The sequence below is a fragment of the Pelophylax lessonae genome (assembly GCF_965119305.1).
Source record: "Pelophylax lessonae genome assembly, chromosome: 4".
In the NCBI taxonomy this organism is placed as follows: domain Eukaryota; kingdom Metazoa; phylum Chordata; class Amphibia; order Anura; family Ranidae; genus Pelophylax; species Pelophylax lessonae.
The window spans coordinates 54105409-54121710 of record NC_138771.1 but is presented as its reverse complement, the minus strand read 5'-3'; the positions used below and the strand labels follow the sequence as shown (position 1 = coordinate 54121710).

The 16302-nt window shown below is 44.5% G+C and overlaps 1 protein-coding gene across 1 annotated transcript in view; it reads right to left on the bottom strand.

Annotated features, from left to right (window-relative positions):
• Positions 1-340: 340 nt before the first annotated feature.
• Positions 341-16302, bottom strand: part of LOC309555225 (ras-related and estrogen-regulated growth inhibitor-like protein) — a 38563-nt gene continuing 22601 nt past the window's right edge. Inside the window, exon 4 of the mRNA XM_082257115.1 lies at positions 341-864. Within this exon, the coding sequence (XP_082113241.1) occupies positions 436-864 (429 nt within the window). The 3' untranslated portion in view covers positions 341-435. The remainder of the gene's footprint in view (positions 865-16302) is intronic.

The following is a 16302-nucleotide window of genomic DNA, read 5'->3' as shown; positions in this document are numbered from 1 at the left end:
CTGCTCCCAAACCATAAGTGACAGAGATACCAAACCTAAGGAGCACCGAGAGGGGACCCAGGACTACAACATATCCTATTTGTGGCCGGCCAGCTTGCCTAGGTAATCTACCATGTCATAGTCCTTGGTCCCCTTAACATGCTCCCCAAGCTTGGTGTCCTTGTCACTTATGGTTTGGGAGCAGTGCCATGTCAAGCTGACCAAGATTTCCTATGGAGTTAGTGTATTTACATGCATTGAGAAATGAAAAAAGGTATTGCTTCACTTTAAGTACATTTTCGTTTTACATACATGCTCTGGTCCCATTGTGTACTTAAAAGTGGGGTATGCCTGTACATGGCGGTTCCACCAAGTCAGACGGCTAGAATGTAAACCAGAACTGTTGCAGATGTTGAAGTCATGTCATGTGTCATCGTCTGCCAAGCATTTCAGGTATTACAGAGAGTCCGTTCTCCTCCTGGCAAACACTGCGGACATGCTCTTCACAATGCCTCGTATTCCCGTCCCCTTCTTGGTCACCAGCTTGGACTCCTTAATTTTGTCCACCAAGCCATGGAAAACCATAAGAACGCCGTGGTAGGCCTCGGCTGCTGAAACCTCATAGAATTCACAGTCCATAGACAAAGCCAAAAGCCTCCCTTCTTCGCTGGAGACAGTCCGAAGGTGATGCAGATCGCGCTTATTACCCACAATGACTATGGGCAGTTTCTCTGGTCCTAAGCAGTCTTTGGAGGCTTTGATGAGTTGGATAGTCTGGCAGATAATGTTAAAACTGGCCCGGTCACAAATGCTGTACACTAAGACAAAGCCGTCAGCCCACTGAATGCGCTTCTCCTCCTCGGCGCAGCTTTCGTCAGTCGGCTCCTATGGCAATTTGGAAAATAAAAGTCAATTAAGAGCAACAACAGCATTTAACATGTAGAGGTCAATGGATTTATTAAAATCTTGTTGATCAGGAGCAGATGGTGCATTTTGACCAAATTGATACTTTCTTATGCCCCCAAAACAATAATACTTGACTCTCCATCAATTCCTCATCTCCCTACTCTACCACAGCCAGCAAAAAATACCTGGTACCTTCAGGTATGGGGGAACATGTGACCTCATTCCATGTGACAGCTCTATCAGCAAATCACTAGGTCTGAGCACTGTCACATGGTGGAGGGAGTGGAACCACTGATCCCTCTAGGCCAGGGATCCTCAAACTACGGCCCTCCAGCTGTTGCAGAACTACACATCCCATGAGGCATTGTAAAACTCTGAAATTCACAGCTATGACTAGGCATGATGGCAATTGTAGTTCCTGAACAACTGGAGGGCCATAGTTTGAAGACCCCCTGCTCTAGGCTCCAACACTGGGCATTTTGGTGCCAGCTGTGAAGTAGGAAGGACTGGAAGGGGAATCACTAGATAGGTGAGTGTCAGTGGGTCTTGGGTGGTCTTTTCATATAGACCAGGGGTCTTCAAACTATGGCCCTCCAGTTGTTCAGGAACTACAATTCTCATCATGCCTAGTCATGCCTGTGAATGTCAGAGTTTTATAATGCCTCATGGGATGTGTAGTTCCGCAACAGCTTGAGGGCCGTAGTTTGAGGATGGACAAAGTTGAAGTATAACTGAAGGCAACTTTTTTTTTTTTTTTTTAATTTTGGATAGAGTGGAGCGGGACTATACAGTGATGGCGAACCTTGGCACCCCAGATGTTTTGAAACTACATTTTCCATAATGCTCATGCAGTCTGCAGTGTAGTTGAGAATCAATGGAAATGTAGTTCCAAAACATCTGGGGTGCCAAGGTTCGCCATCACTGGACTAGAACATGTCAGGTTTTTTTTGCTGTCTGTGCCCCCGTAAGGGAGATTCATCCTCTCTATTTGCCCTGTTTAAAGTTATCAATACAAAAGAAAGTAAAAGAAAATCCCAAATTTTGGGTTGTCCCCAAAACAATAAGAGTGGGAAAATCTTCCAATGGAGACACTACTTCTGGTGACAACCAGGGATTCCCTTATTTTGGAGGGATTGCGATCACTTCCTCTTTTGGTTATGGCCAGGAACTGAAGGGAAATCTCCCCAATGGGACATACAGTATATAGCCAAAAAACGGACAGGGGTTATAACCCTCCCTTTCTCTATCCAAAATGAAGAAAAAGAAATAAGTTTTGCAGCTAGTTCTACTTTAGGTATCTCTTAAAGTATTACCTAAATCTTTAAGGCAGAAACAACCATATCTTAGGGGCACAAATATGGTGCCACATCCCATATACATGCATCCAAAAAAGCAGCAAAAAATTTCAATCAAAATTACAAATCACCTTGGTGGTGATTTGGAGCGCTGAATATGCCTGATGTTATTCTATGTTTTTATTAATGTGGTAAGACTCAGTGTAAATATGTCATTAAGAGCCCATTCAGAGGTCGCGGTCCATTGAGTAGTACAGGACCCGTTCTAATAGGAGTGACACAAGTCGCTCCGACTTAGAAAAAGGGTCCTGTACTACTTCGGGGCGACCTGGGAGTGACTTGCATAGACTTCCATTATGTGAAGTCCCTGCAAGTCGCGCCGAAGTCGCGGTGCACAGCGGTGCACGCGACTTCACAGGTCGCCCCCCGAAGTCGGATCGCCTCAGTGTGAACCGGCTCTTAAACTGCATATGTGCGTGAAAAATAAGAATGGTATCTTTATCATTTGATGTTGTCTTGGCTGTGAAATGCGTCAGCACTGGATTTTTCAAGTCATGCAACACTATAAGGACTAGTCTAATCTAGAATCATTTCACATCATGGACTGTGTATGGACTTCTCTGTGTGTCAAAGTGCTGCATTGACCATTGTAAACTATTAATTAGAGGGAGACAATGACACATGATTTTGTATGATATGAATGATGAATAGTAAATAGTAAATTTTGTTCAATTTAATTTTCTTAATTGTGTTTTGCTGCTTATAACTGTACAGTGCATGCCTTTCCTTTAACCAACAGACATTTTTGGTTCCTATCTTTCATTACCTAAATCTATTGCTGCATGACTGTTATTGCACACAGGGGCATTCCCCCTTACAGTGTAAACAAACTGTCTTATTTTGATGCCCAGGAGCCCCTGGTGGTGCATACAGCCACCCACAGACATGAATGCTTGAAAGCAGCTGCACGGAGGTAAGCACTGCTACTTGCATAAAGTAGTGCATGCACACAGACATAAGTCCCTGAACACAGACAGTCTTCAGCAGGCATCACTAAATGGCGGACCGAGGTCTGGATATGGACCGAGTCACTGTCCCATCCGGACCTATGAAACACCACCATTGAGGAGATGGTTCTCTTTCTCTGTCTCCCCTGCTGTCACTATCACAGCAGAGAGTTGGAGGCAGAACAGTTTCGCACACACAGTGGGAGGCACAGCAGCACTAGATGGAGGCCGGGAGCTGCTGGAATTACCTTTTCATATTGATATTGACAAGCAGGTGATGGGTTGCTGCTAGGATGCAGGGCGGTCCACGCAACCAATTATCACATTGTTAAAATAAAAAAGTTAACTTTGCGAGCTCCCACCCTCCATCTAGTGCTGCTGTGCCTCCCACTGTGTGTGCGAAACTGTTCTGCCTCCCACTCTCTGCTGTGATAGTGACAGCAGTGGAGGCAGGGAGAAAGAACCACCTCCTCAATGGTGGTGTTTCAGAGGTCCAGATGGCACAGTGACTCGGTCCATATCCGGACCTCGGTCCGCCATTTAGTGATGCCTGCTGTGTACCCAAGTAAGGTAGGAAGGGGGGCAGTGCTGTGATGTGAAGGAGGGGGGCCAGAGCTGCGGGGGGGGGGGGGTCTGTGACGTAAAGGAGGGGCAGAGCTACAGGGAGCTGAGATGTGGAGTTAGGGGCAGAGGACAATGCTGTGAAGAGGAATTCAAAACACTGGTGTGCAGGGGAATCTCATGTGAAGAGGGGATTGTGATGTACAGGGGGACTATGGAAACTGATGTAAGAACAGGATCATGAAATAAAGGAGGGGGGCTGTGATGTGAAGGACTTCAGTAATCGCACAAACATACGCGATTCAGACCTCTGCTGGAAGAAAAATGTTACTGATCTAACCTCCCTGAATTTTAATTTAGTACCCCTGGTCTATGGCCACCTACAACCATCCATGTATATGGGCGGCTGTATGCAGCCCCAAGGGCTCCCAGACACCAAAATACCCCATGTTGCTTACAATGTAAGTAGGACTGTGCCCGTGTGCATGAGTACTTAGGGGCATGCAACTGATATATAGTTAAGAAAACGCAAAGGTTTAGGAAAAACTTCCTTGTTAGGTAATCACGGTCAAAGAAAAGCTGATTTTCTTTGTTTTTCTTTTTGCATATTTTTTTGTTTTAAATACTGGTCTGTATCCTTTGCTTTAATACAATTTTCCAGTTGTTTAATCCAGCACATTCCTCAATCACAGATCAAAATGGAAAATATTCGACTTTTTTTCCGTGAAGTTGCATCCAGATAAGAGCAGCCTAGAGGTTCTAATTCTCCTTATCTCCCTTGGCGTCTATACATGATCAGGAACAGGTACCAGTGGTGTATTTTGGTTTTGTGCTGCCCTAGGCAAGACTAAAATTGGGCGCCCCCCCTTCCCCATCTTATGTAAATTTGCCCCACTCCTTCCTTTTTAATGAATGTGACTCCCTCCAAAATTGAAGGACTTCAAGTCCCAGCATGAACCCCTAAAATCTCATAAGATCTCACGAGAGGGAGGGAGAGAGAGAGGGGGGGAGGAATAGAGAGAGAGAGAGGGGTGAGAGAGGGGGAGAGAGAGAGAAAGAGAGAGAGAGAGAGGGGATGAGAGAGAGAGGGGGGGTGAGACAGGAGGGGTTGAGAGAGAGGGAGAGAGAGGGGGGTGAGGGAGAGGGGGAATGAGAGAGAGAGAGAGAGAGAGAGAGAGAGAAAGAGAGGGGGGTGAGAGAGGGGGGGTGAGACAGGAGGGATTGAGGGGGGGCGGTGAGAGAGAGAGGGGGGATGAGAGAGAGAGAGATGGGGGTATTAGAGATAGGGGGAATGAGAGAGAGAGAGAGAGAAAGAGAGGGGATGAGAGAGAGGGGGAATGAGACAGGAGGGGTTGAGAGAGAAAGAGAGAGGGGTGAGAGAGAAAGAGAGAGAGGTGAGAGAGAGGGGGTGAGAGAGAAAGAGAGAGGGGTGAGAGAGAGAGGTGAGAGAGAAAGGAGGGGTGAGAGAGAGAGAGAGAGAGAGAGAGGAGGGTGAGAGAGAGAGAGGGGGGTGAGAGAGAGAGAGAGAGAGAGAGGGGATGAGAGAGAGGGGGGGTTGAGAGAGAGAAAGAGGGGGGGGTGAGAGAGAGAGAGGAGGGGGTGAGAAAGAGAGAGGTGTTAGAGGTGCTTCTAGCAACCAGTGGCCAAAAGAGTCTCAGGTGGAGGGGGGCGGCTTTTTTGCTGCCCCCCTGCAAAGTGCCGCCCTAGGCCTGGGCCTTGTTGGCCTAGGCCAAAATACAGCACTGACTGGTACAGATGTTTTAAAGCAGCCGTGTTTTTCCATCAGCTAAAATCGCAGTCTCTAAAAATCATCCAGTGATACCTTTCTGTATGTTGTAATATCAAGTAGGATAAGGAAAGTCATTGAGTAAGACCCTTAGTAACATAATGGCTACTTCAGTAGTAAAATATTAGGTGTTTGGTAACTAATTAAATAAGATTGTGCTTGGTGTCATATGACTGTGTGCACAAGTGTCCCTAAGCACTGATACTGTATCATGTTCTGTGTTTGCAGGGTTTAAATTCATTGTTTAATAACGGAGTCCTGGAGCAACTAATCAGATTCCTAGTATAGGAAAAAGAATTCCCATGCAGGACAAAAAAAAAGCATAAGAAACCAAAAAAACAAAACAAAGCTGCTTAACACCCAACCCAGTACCATATACAATATATTACCAAAAGTATTGGGACACCTGCCTTTAAATATGAAGTAAACTCTTCCTGCTTTCTTCGTTTTTTATTTTTCCCCCTGCAAAGTAAATGCATAATGTGCTAGTATGCATAGCATACTAGCACATTATGTGACACTTACCTGCAAACAAAGCCCGCGTTGTCCCCACTGGCGGCCACATCCATCTTCGCCCATCTTCCTTTCCGAGTCTGCGGACTCCGGCTGTATTACTGGCCAGAGCCACGTGATGTCACTCTTGTGCATGCCCGCGGAAGTCACCGGTCACAGCACAGGGCTCTGAAGAAACGGCATGGGCGGCCGTTTCTTCAGAGCGCATACGGCGATGATGGCTGAATGAAATGTAAAAATCTCCTGTGCAAGTTTAGGAGATATTTACAGTACCTATAGGAAAGCCTTGTTATAGGTTTACATATAGGTACAAGTTCTCAAGGTGGGTTTAAAGCCACTTTAAACACACATGAACTTTAATAGCATCCCAGTCTTAGTCCATAGGGTTCAATATTGAGTTGGCCCACCCTTTGCAGCTATAACAACTTAAACTCTTCTAGGAAGGCTGTCCACAAGGTTTAGGAGTGTGTCTATGGGAATGCTTAACCATTCTTCCAGAAGCGCATTTGTAAGGTCAGGCACTGATGTTGGAGAGAAGGCCTGGCTCGCAGTCTCCGCTCTAAATCATCCCAAAGGTGTTATATTGGGTTGAGGTCAGGACTCTGTGCAGGCCAGTCAAGTTCCTCCACCCCAAACTCGCTCATCCATGTCTTTATGGATCTTGCTTTGCGCCCTGGGTCAAATCATTTGGTGGAGGGGGGATTATGGTGTGGGGTTGTTTTTCAAGGCTTGGGCTTGGCCCCTTAGTTCCAGTAAAGGGAACTCTTAAAGCGGGGTTCCACCCATTTTGGTGTTTATTAAAAGTCAGAAGCTACAAATTTAATAAACACACACCCACCTGTCCCACGGTCCAGCAATGCGGACCGTTCTCTCGGTTCTCTCCCTCTTCTCCATGCAGCGCCGGCAACTCTAGTGTGGGCACCCGGCTATGACAGCTTGCGCCCAGAAGATTGCAGGGAGGGAGGGGGGAGAGGAGAACTTCCACTCGAGCTGCCTAGGCGGCCCGAGCGGAAGTGGGAGCAGGTACCTGTCAAATCTAGGTACTCGAGAAAAATGACATGCTAAATGTGGCATGTCAGGGGGTCAGGAGCACTTAAAGCGTAAGTTCCCCTTTTGGGTGGAACTCCGCTTTAAGGCGTCAGCATACCAAGACATTTTGGACAATTTCATGCTCCCAACTTTGTGGGAACAGTTTGGTGATGGCCCCTTCCTGTTCCAACATGACTGCGCACCAGTGCACAAACAAGGTCCATAAAGACATGGAGGAGCAAGTTTAAGGTGGAGGAACCTGACTGGTCTGCACAGAGTCCTGACCTCCACCCGATAGAACACCTTTGGGATGAATTCGAGCAGAGGCTGCAAGCCAGGACTTCTCTCCAACATCAGTGCCTGACCTCACAAATGCACTTCTGGAAGAATGGTCAAACATTCCTATAGACACACTCCTAAACCTTGTGGACAGCCTTCCCAGAAGAGTTGAAGCTGTTATAACTGCAAAGGGTGGGCCAACTCAATATTGAACCCTACAGACTAAGACTGGGATGCCATTAAAGTTCGTGTGTGTGTAAAGGCAGGCGTCCCAATACTTTTGGTAATATAGTGTATTTTTCTTTTGCTCCCCTGACACTCCATTCAGCAGGAGAATCCACCCTCCTATGAGCTTTTACAGAACAATGTACTCTACTCATGTGACCGCACTGGTGCTTGATAATTGGTCCAGAGTCGCATGCTTCTTTATACCCAGAAGTACCAAATCCAGTATATTCTTCACTCAGCAGCTGAACAGAGCAGAGGGGGAATTCATCAAAGGTGGGTATGCGATACTGCGCAGTGGGGGGTAATAAAGCAAATCTGTTACTTTGCCCTGCATGGAGAAGGTGCATGTAAATTTATTATATGAAAAAAGTTTGTTTGGAGGGGAAAAAAATCTTTGCAAAAATATCCCAGATTTGCAGATTTGTATAAACTGATCTAACTCGATTTAGAATGAGTCCATGTATGGACAGACATCAGCTTATAAAGAGGTAACAATCTTAAAGTGGAAGAAAGGCTGAAGCCTGGAACACACGTTAAAGAGGAGAAAAAAAAACAAAATGAAGAGTCAGCAGCTACAATTACTGTAGCTGCTGACTTTTAATATATAGACACTTCCCTGTCCAGGGAGCCCTCGATGTCAGCATCCCAGACGATTTTCGGATCAGCTGCCGCCGCCATTCTTTCTGCGGGAATCCAGCTATGAAGCCTTTCAGCTTCACAGCCAGTTCCCTACTGTGCATGCGCCAAGTGTGCTGCTCATTCTCATAGGCTCAGCGGCGGGGGGAAGGAGGAGGACGGAACTTCCTGTGGACGGCGCCACGGCACTATCTCCTGGAAGTGGGGAAGGGTACCTGTCAAAAACAGGTACCCTTTTCCCCCTCCCCCTGAAAGGTGCCAAATGTGGCAACGGGGGGGGGACAAATGAGCAGCAGTTCCACTTTTGGGTGGAACTCCGCTTTAAGTTTTTCTTCCTGTTCAACCCAGTGGGCTGAACAAAAAAAAAACTGAGAAGGGACTGTACTAACTATGCGATGTTAGTACAGCGATCTCCCCGCTGTGCTATTGTGTGTCTGACAGGGGGACAGCCCCCCCCCCCCCCGCCAGAATACACCAGTCAGAACTCACTGGTTGAAAGCACTGATTGGATGCCGATCGGCTGCTGGTTTTCCAGCATGTTCATTCCACAGAAGCCAGTCATAAGATCAGCATCTGTCTGACTAGCAGCTGAACATAAGGGCCGATTGTTGGCCGGTTTCTACTGTAATTGAAGAGACAAGGACTCACTGCTCAAGGTGGTGTAATTGCCTGATGACTCACAATGGTGCATGCCCCGGCTGCACCTGGGGCATCGTGAGAAGGTAGACGCGTTTCACACACTGACTGTGTGCTTAATCATTACGATTAAGCACACAGTCAGTGTGTGAAACGCGTCTACCTTGTCACGATTGTCATAATTTGGATGTCCAGTCAATAAATCTGGATTTTGACTCAACCTGGAGTGCTGCCAATTCCTTTTCCTTTATTCGGTTTCTACTGTACCAGCTGATTTCAACCAATATTTGGCCCGTGTGTATGGGGCTTAAAGCGGAGTTCCACCCTAAGTGAATCTTCCGCTCATTTGCTTCCTCCCCCTGAAAGGTGCCAAATGTGACAGGTACCCTTCCCCATTTTGGGAGATGGCGTCGCGGCACCGTCCCTCCAAAATTTTGCCCCCTCCTTCTTCCCCTGCCGCTGAGCCAATCCGAATGCACAGCGTGCTTCGCGCATGCGCAGTAGGGACCCGCCGTGAAGCCACAAGGCTTCACTGCCGGATTCCCTTACTGGCAATGGCGGCGGCAGCACCCGACAGCCAATGGAAACATCGGCTGCGGTGCTGACATCGCTGGACTCCAGGACAGGTAAGTGTCCTAATATTAAAAGTCAGCAGCTACAGTATGTGTACAGTGTGTGTAGCTGCTGACTTTTAATTTTTGAAGGGAGGGCGGAAATCCGCTTTAAGTCTAATGGTTCTAGAAAATGTTCCCTTCCCCTCCTCCTACCTACCCTGTATAAAAAGGTGTGCATACTTAACTATTTTTCTTCGCTCCAGTCCGGTCACATGATCCTGCAACTCCAGGACAGGGATTGCTCCACAGCTAGGAATTCTGGGAGCCATGAAGTCACCCACAGGATCCCATTGGCCAGCCATTGTTGGTTCTCCCTCCTCTCCCCTGCAGCAGTCACTAACTAACACAGGGGAGCTGGGAGGTGCAGAATGACATAACCGGACCGGAGCAGACTAAAAATAGGTAAGTACACACTTTTTTTTTTCATACAACTTACGCTGGCCATAGATGAGTACAATTTCAAAGGTAAACTCTTAGAGAAAGAATGTTTGAAGAAATATGGTTTGACTTTCTAATCAGTAGTGGCGTCAAACCGGCGTTTGTTTTTGACCACAGTGACGAGAAAATTAGAAGGAACAGGGTGGAAATGTTATCTCGAACGAACAAACTTCTAACAGTGTATGTCGTTTTCATTCGGTAAAATCCAATATTTCCAAAATCAAATGTTAAAAGCAAAAACAAAATCTTTTGAACGACGTTCGAATGTTGTGCCAGTTTTCGCACAAATTTTCGTTTGAATTTCTATCCCTCTATGGGCAGCTTTAGGCAGGATACGAAGGAGGAGGGGGAGGGCAACCTTATTTTGATTTGCTAGACTGAAGCCTCGTACACACGCGTCGAAAATCGGCAGGGAATTTTCGTCCAACGTCCGATGTGCCGATTTTCGGCTTGTTAGTATGATGCTTCCGACAACCAACTCCAACTTTTCGGCCGAAAAAAATCTGGTGTGCAGGCTATAAAATTTTTGTTGGCCGTCAAAACACGGCCGATTTTCGTGCAGTCAGTACCGATTTCGACAGGGAAAAATCTGATGAGCAAGACTGGGCATGCTCAGAGAAGAAAGAACACAAAGAAAGCAAACCAACACATGACATCACTTCTAAAGTAGAATTTTGGGCGAGAAAATTTGTGTGCAGTCTAGGCACATTCCAACCAACAAAACACAACTCTGGACAAAAGACTGACGATCGCTCGGCCGATAATCGTTGCGTGTGTACGAGGCTTTAGTCCCAGTTCACAATGGTGCCATACAGGAAACCATGCAATTTAGTGCCGGTTCCCGCATCTCACCTGAATCGCACACTGATTCACAATGAGATCTGCGAATCGCTGAGGTTGTCAATGTAAAGTTAACGACACCCCCAGATCGGTTTGCAGATCGCAGTGTGAACTGTGAAATGCTGCAAGAATCGGATCGCATAGGTGTGAACATCCATGCAATCTGATTCCAGTGCTGACCAAAAAAGGGTCCTGCACCATTTTGGTGCAAATGCGATGCGATTTTATCCGTACAGTTTGTATGACTGAAATTGCATCGTACAGACATTAGTCATTAGTCCCGGCACTAAGGTGAGGGATGATGTCATTCTCACTAAATTTATGGTATCTGATTGTGTCATAGAGTGGGCGGAGTAAAAAAATAAAAATGAAGGAAGAGGGCAGGGCATGGGTCCACTTTAAAATGGAACTCAACTGTATCTAAGTACAATAAACTGAAAACACTATTTAATTCATTTTTAATATTTAAAGCAAACTCCCCCATCCATCCAGGTCTCCATGCTTTATTTTGTTGAGAAATCACTTTATAAAAAAAAACACTCCCTAACATTTCTATCCACAGCCATCTGTGTAAGGGCAGATGATTCATGTAGTATTTGCTTCCTGTGATCCATCTGCCCTTTGCTCAGGCATGCAGGCAGGAGGTGTGCTTAGCTGTAAAAGTCCCTCCGCCAGATAAAAGAAATAAAAATGCAGATGAACCCTCCTGGGATGAATGACATCATTTTGGCCTAGACCAGAAACCAGGAAGCAACTGAATAAATAAAAAAAAAAGTAAAAAAAAAAAAAAAAAAAGTTTACAACAAGTAAATATAATCTACCTTTCTATCTATTTACTATTGCTAAAAGATTACAAATTTTGATTAAACCACTTTAAGACCGGAAGGATTTGCCCCCTTCCTGACCAGGCCCTATTTTGCGATTCAGCACTGCGATACTTTAACAGACAATTGCACGGTTGTGCGACGCTATAGCCAAATAAAATTGACGTCCTTTTTTTCCCACAAACAGAGCTTTCTTTTGGTGGTATTTGATCACCTCTGTGCGATTTTTATTTTTTGCGCTATAAACAAAAAAAGGGCGACAATTTTGAAAAAAAGAAAAAACAATATTTTTCACATTCTGCTATATGACATTCTCAAAAAAAAATGAAAAATCAAAATTTAACATTTTAGGCCAATTTGTTTTTTGCTACATATTTTTTTTTTGGGGGGGGGGGTCGCAATAAGCGTATTTTGATTGGTTTGCGCAAAAGTTATCGTGTCTACTATCTACGGGAAAGATTTATGTCATTTATATTGTTTTTTTTTTTTTACTAGTAATGGCGGCGATCTGCAATTTTTTGCAGGACTGCGACATTGCGGCGAACAGATCGGACCCCTAACTGACATTGACTGAGATTGCTGTTCTGGCAGGAGGGAAGGGATAGAATTTGTGTCCCTGCAATGCAGGGAATAAATTTCCATCTCTTCCCCTAGTAAACAGCACCTCCCACAGTGTAGTAAAACACTGGCTAGGAACACAGTTAACCCTTTGATCGCCCCTGATGTTAACCTCTTCCCAGCCAGTGTCATCAGTACAGTGAGTACATATTTTTTAGCACTGATCACTGTATTAGTGTAACTGGTCCCCAAAAAGTGTTAGTGTCAGAATGTCTGCTGCAATATCAAAATCCCCCTATAAGTCGCTGATGGCCACCATTATTAGTTAAAAAAATACATAAAAATATCCTATATAAATTTATGAAGAAATTCGATTTTTTTTCATTTTTTTTTTTATTGGATATGTTTTATAGCAGAAAGTAAAAAATATTTTTTTTTTCCTCAAAATTGTCTTCGCTTTTTTTTTTTTTTTTGCATTGTAAACAAAAAAGAACGAGATGATCAAATACCACCAAAAGAAATCTCTATTTGTGGGGAAAATAAGGACATAAATTTTACCGTGCAATTGTCAGTTAAAGTAACGCAGTGCCGTACCGCAAAATATGGCCTGGTCATTAAGGGGGGTATATTTTCCGGAGGTTAAGTGGATAATATATCTTCCTATTTATTACTGCTAGCTGTAAAAGGCTCCAGGGGGGTTTTGCGTTTTTTTTCTGCCAGTAAGCTCCAATCAGGAACGCAAACCAGAAGGGGTTTTTTTTTTCTGTCTCTAAACGTTGAGCTGAAATTATGCCTGTAATTGTCCAAATGTACATGGACACATAGGATAACATGGAACTGCTTCTACAGGCAAAACCTGTAGAAGGAGCGATTTTTCTATTTTAACATCACAGGACACAGAGCCATAAATCATAACAGATGGGTTATATAGCCACCTATAGGTGAAGGACACTGGCAACCAATCAGAATTGATGACCTTCTCCCATACAGAAGGTACCTCAGTTTTTTTGCCAGTGTCTAAAAGGTAAAGGTCTCTGTGGAGAGGTGCTCCACATGTTTGTTATGTTTCAAAGAAGAAGAAAGAAGATTATGCTATCATACCCCAAATAAAGATCACTGGATCTAAGGGGTTAGCTATCGGATCCATCTAAAACAGTGAATGGACTAAAAGAATGGTGTCCTCTTTAGGTATTGGACCCTGGGATCTGGACCCCAAAGGCGTTCCGTGCAGGGTGCTCTAATGGTCCAGGGCCATGGCCCCTCTTATATAGGGGACCCAGTCCTTGAAGGTCTTTAAGACCATGCTCACCGTGAAGAGTGAAGATTGGATTCTTGCTTATAGCAGTTTCCTGCCGCAGGACTGGTGAGTCCATTTTAAATATTTACACAGCAAACAAAAACCTTAAAAGGTTTAAAAATTGCAAAAAAGTGTAAATATTTTATGCACTGTTCCCTTTAATAAGATTACAGAGACTTGTGCCAAGTGTATTTCTGCTTGTATTTGCCTTGTAGCAGGTTTATGCATAGTATGTTTAAAGCATATTGTTACACTGTTTCTTACCCTGAGCTGATTATCTGAAAAGTATCAGCTGTGACAAACAAGATTCAGCCTAAACTGCTCTCTCCCCCATTTGTTTGTGGTGTTAGCCCTGGCGCATAAGCGCTCGCATGTTCGCCTCTGCTGGATCGCGTGTCGCGTGTCTATGGCGTACACTTTGCATTTAAGTACAGGCGTACACTGCGTGGTGGGCGTGTTCTAACGCAATTTGGCCTTTAAGTGGACACCAGGCACCATGCCTCACATGCATAAAAGGGCACGTTCTGCAAGGAACTGTTTCCAACACACTAAGCTCTGTCACAGGCTGAAAGGGACACAGAGCAGCAGCAGCTGGGTTGCGTGATTCACTGTGGGTGTATGTTACTGGCACTAATAGGTCCTGCATCTTAGGTAATCAGTGTTGTGTGCATTAGGCTGTACAGTAAAACCTTGGATTGCGAGCATAATTCGTTCCGGAAGCATGCTTGTAATCCAAAGCAATCTTATATCAAAGCGAATTTCCCCATAAGAAATAATGGAAACTCAGATGATTCGTTCCACAACCATTTATTCATAAATCCTTCAGTTTATAGTCCATATAAAAAGATTATAGCATGGTTATAAAACCATAAAATGTCCATCCACAAATAGCCGCTTCCACAAGGGGATTAGAAGCAAAATCCAGTAGGAGCTACAGAGTATCAAAGAGAAGAAAGGCGCCTCTAAGTGTAGCAATATGGTTCCATTTAATGAAGGTACAACATTTAGCAACTCACATGGTTGATGAATAAAACAGGCACATCTAAGTATGCAGGCATCCGGGGTAAAGCTGTCCACATGGACTATCTTCTGCACCGCCGGCTGCCAGTCTGTAATCCTGACCGGGAAGACCACCCTGCAGTAAAGCGATCTGAAAGCGAGGGGAAGCATGGAAGGGATGACGTAGATGGCGGTGAGGAGGATGGTCTATGTGGACAGCTTTAGCCTGGATGCCTGCATACTTAGATGTGCCTGTTCCAATCATCAACCATGTGAGTTGCTAAATGTTGAACCTTCATTAAATTTAACCATATTGCTACACTTAGAGGCGCCTCTCTTCTCTTTTATACTCAGCTGTGACTTGAGGCTACTTGTATATCAAGACATCGCTTGTAAACCAAGTCAAAATTTATTTGAAAATTTTGCTTGTCTTGCAAAGCGCTCTTAAACCAAGTTACTCTCAAACCAAGGTTTTACTGTATAGGCGAGGCACAGACCTTGAATACACTTTAAAGGTAGTACCTCAAGTTTGTCTTGCTATAAAGCAATGTCTGCCCGAAAGAGGGCTGGAATGAGCACAGTTGGAAAAGGCACTGTGATGCCACCGTCAGGCCCTGAAGGTCCTGGTCATGCTTGCACTGTGTCTACTCCTCCTGATAAGCCAGAGGCAAATAACCAATCTGAGCCATTACGGTTTTCAGGCATAGTAGCTACTCCAAGTACTTCTGCCACAGCCTATGTTACCAAGGACGATTTGGCATCGGCATAAGCCAGCCTAGAGGGTAGGATTGCTGACATGATTGCAGCACCACATGGAGGAAAGAAGCGGGTTAGATCCCCCTCTCCTGAGCCACCCCCTGAATCAGTTCAGGATTGGGCAGAGGATGTGGAAGAAGTAGCTGATGGTGACCCTATAGAACAGTGATGGAGAACCTTGGCACCCCAGATGTTTTGGAACTACATTTCCCATGATGCTCAACTACACTGCAGACTGCATGAGCATCGTGGGAGATGTAGTTTGAAAACATCTGGGGTGCCAACGTTCGCCATCACTGCTATAGAAGGTCAAGCTGAAATTTTCACTTCTGGGGAGTCAGAGTCAGAGGAATCTCTATCAGCCTCTCAATCCCAGAGATTGTTTATCCAGTCTCTTGCTGAGATAGTCCGGGCTGAGTTTAAACTCTGACATAAATTGAAATAGAAGAGGCGCTGGTATTTATGGGTGTGTTCTTGTATGGTAGATATGTGTTCCTAGTACCACTGTGTGCTTAAACTGTGCAGTATTAGTGTGGGAGAATATAAGTGACAACAAAGCTCATATGTTGTACTGTGGCCCAGACCTTGGGCAACCCCGCAATAATTCAATCAAAAAATAGTGGTGTGTATCCCATAACAAAAACTCTGTGCACTGGGTATGTGATTTATATGGCTCTAGGCTGGCCAATGTATAGCTCTAATACTGTAGTAATCAAAATGCAATCACCAAACTATAAATAAAATCTACCTCATCACTGTTAACCTCCCTGGCGGTATGATTATGTCAGGAATTCTGTACCAAAAGCGGTACAATTTTTTGCATGGAAATTTGGCGTTATGTATTATAGGCCTACAATTCTTAGTAATTACTGACTTAAACCTGACCAAAACAAGAGTCTGGTAGACATCCCAGATGTGATAAAAAAACGCATGAATTATAATCTAATAATAATATAATTTTATTATATAATATATAGATTATATAATAAAATTATATTATTGATTAGATTATAATTCATGCGTTATATATTATATATATATATATATATATATATATATATATATATATATATATATATAAATGTGTTATGAGTTTGTGTTTGTGTTTTGTGCAACGTTTG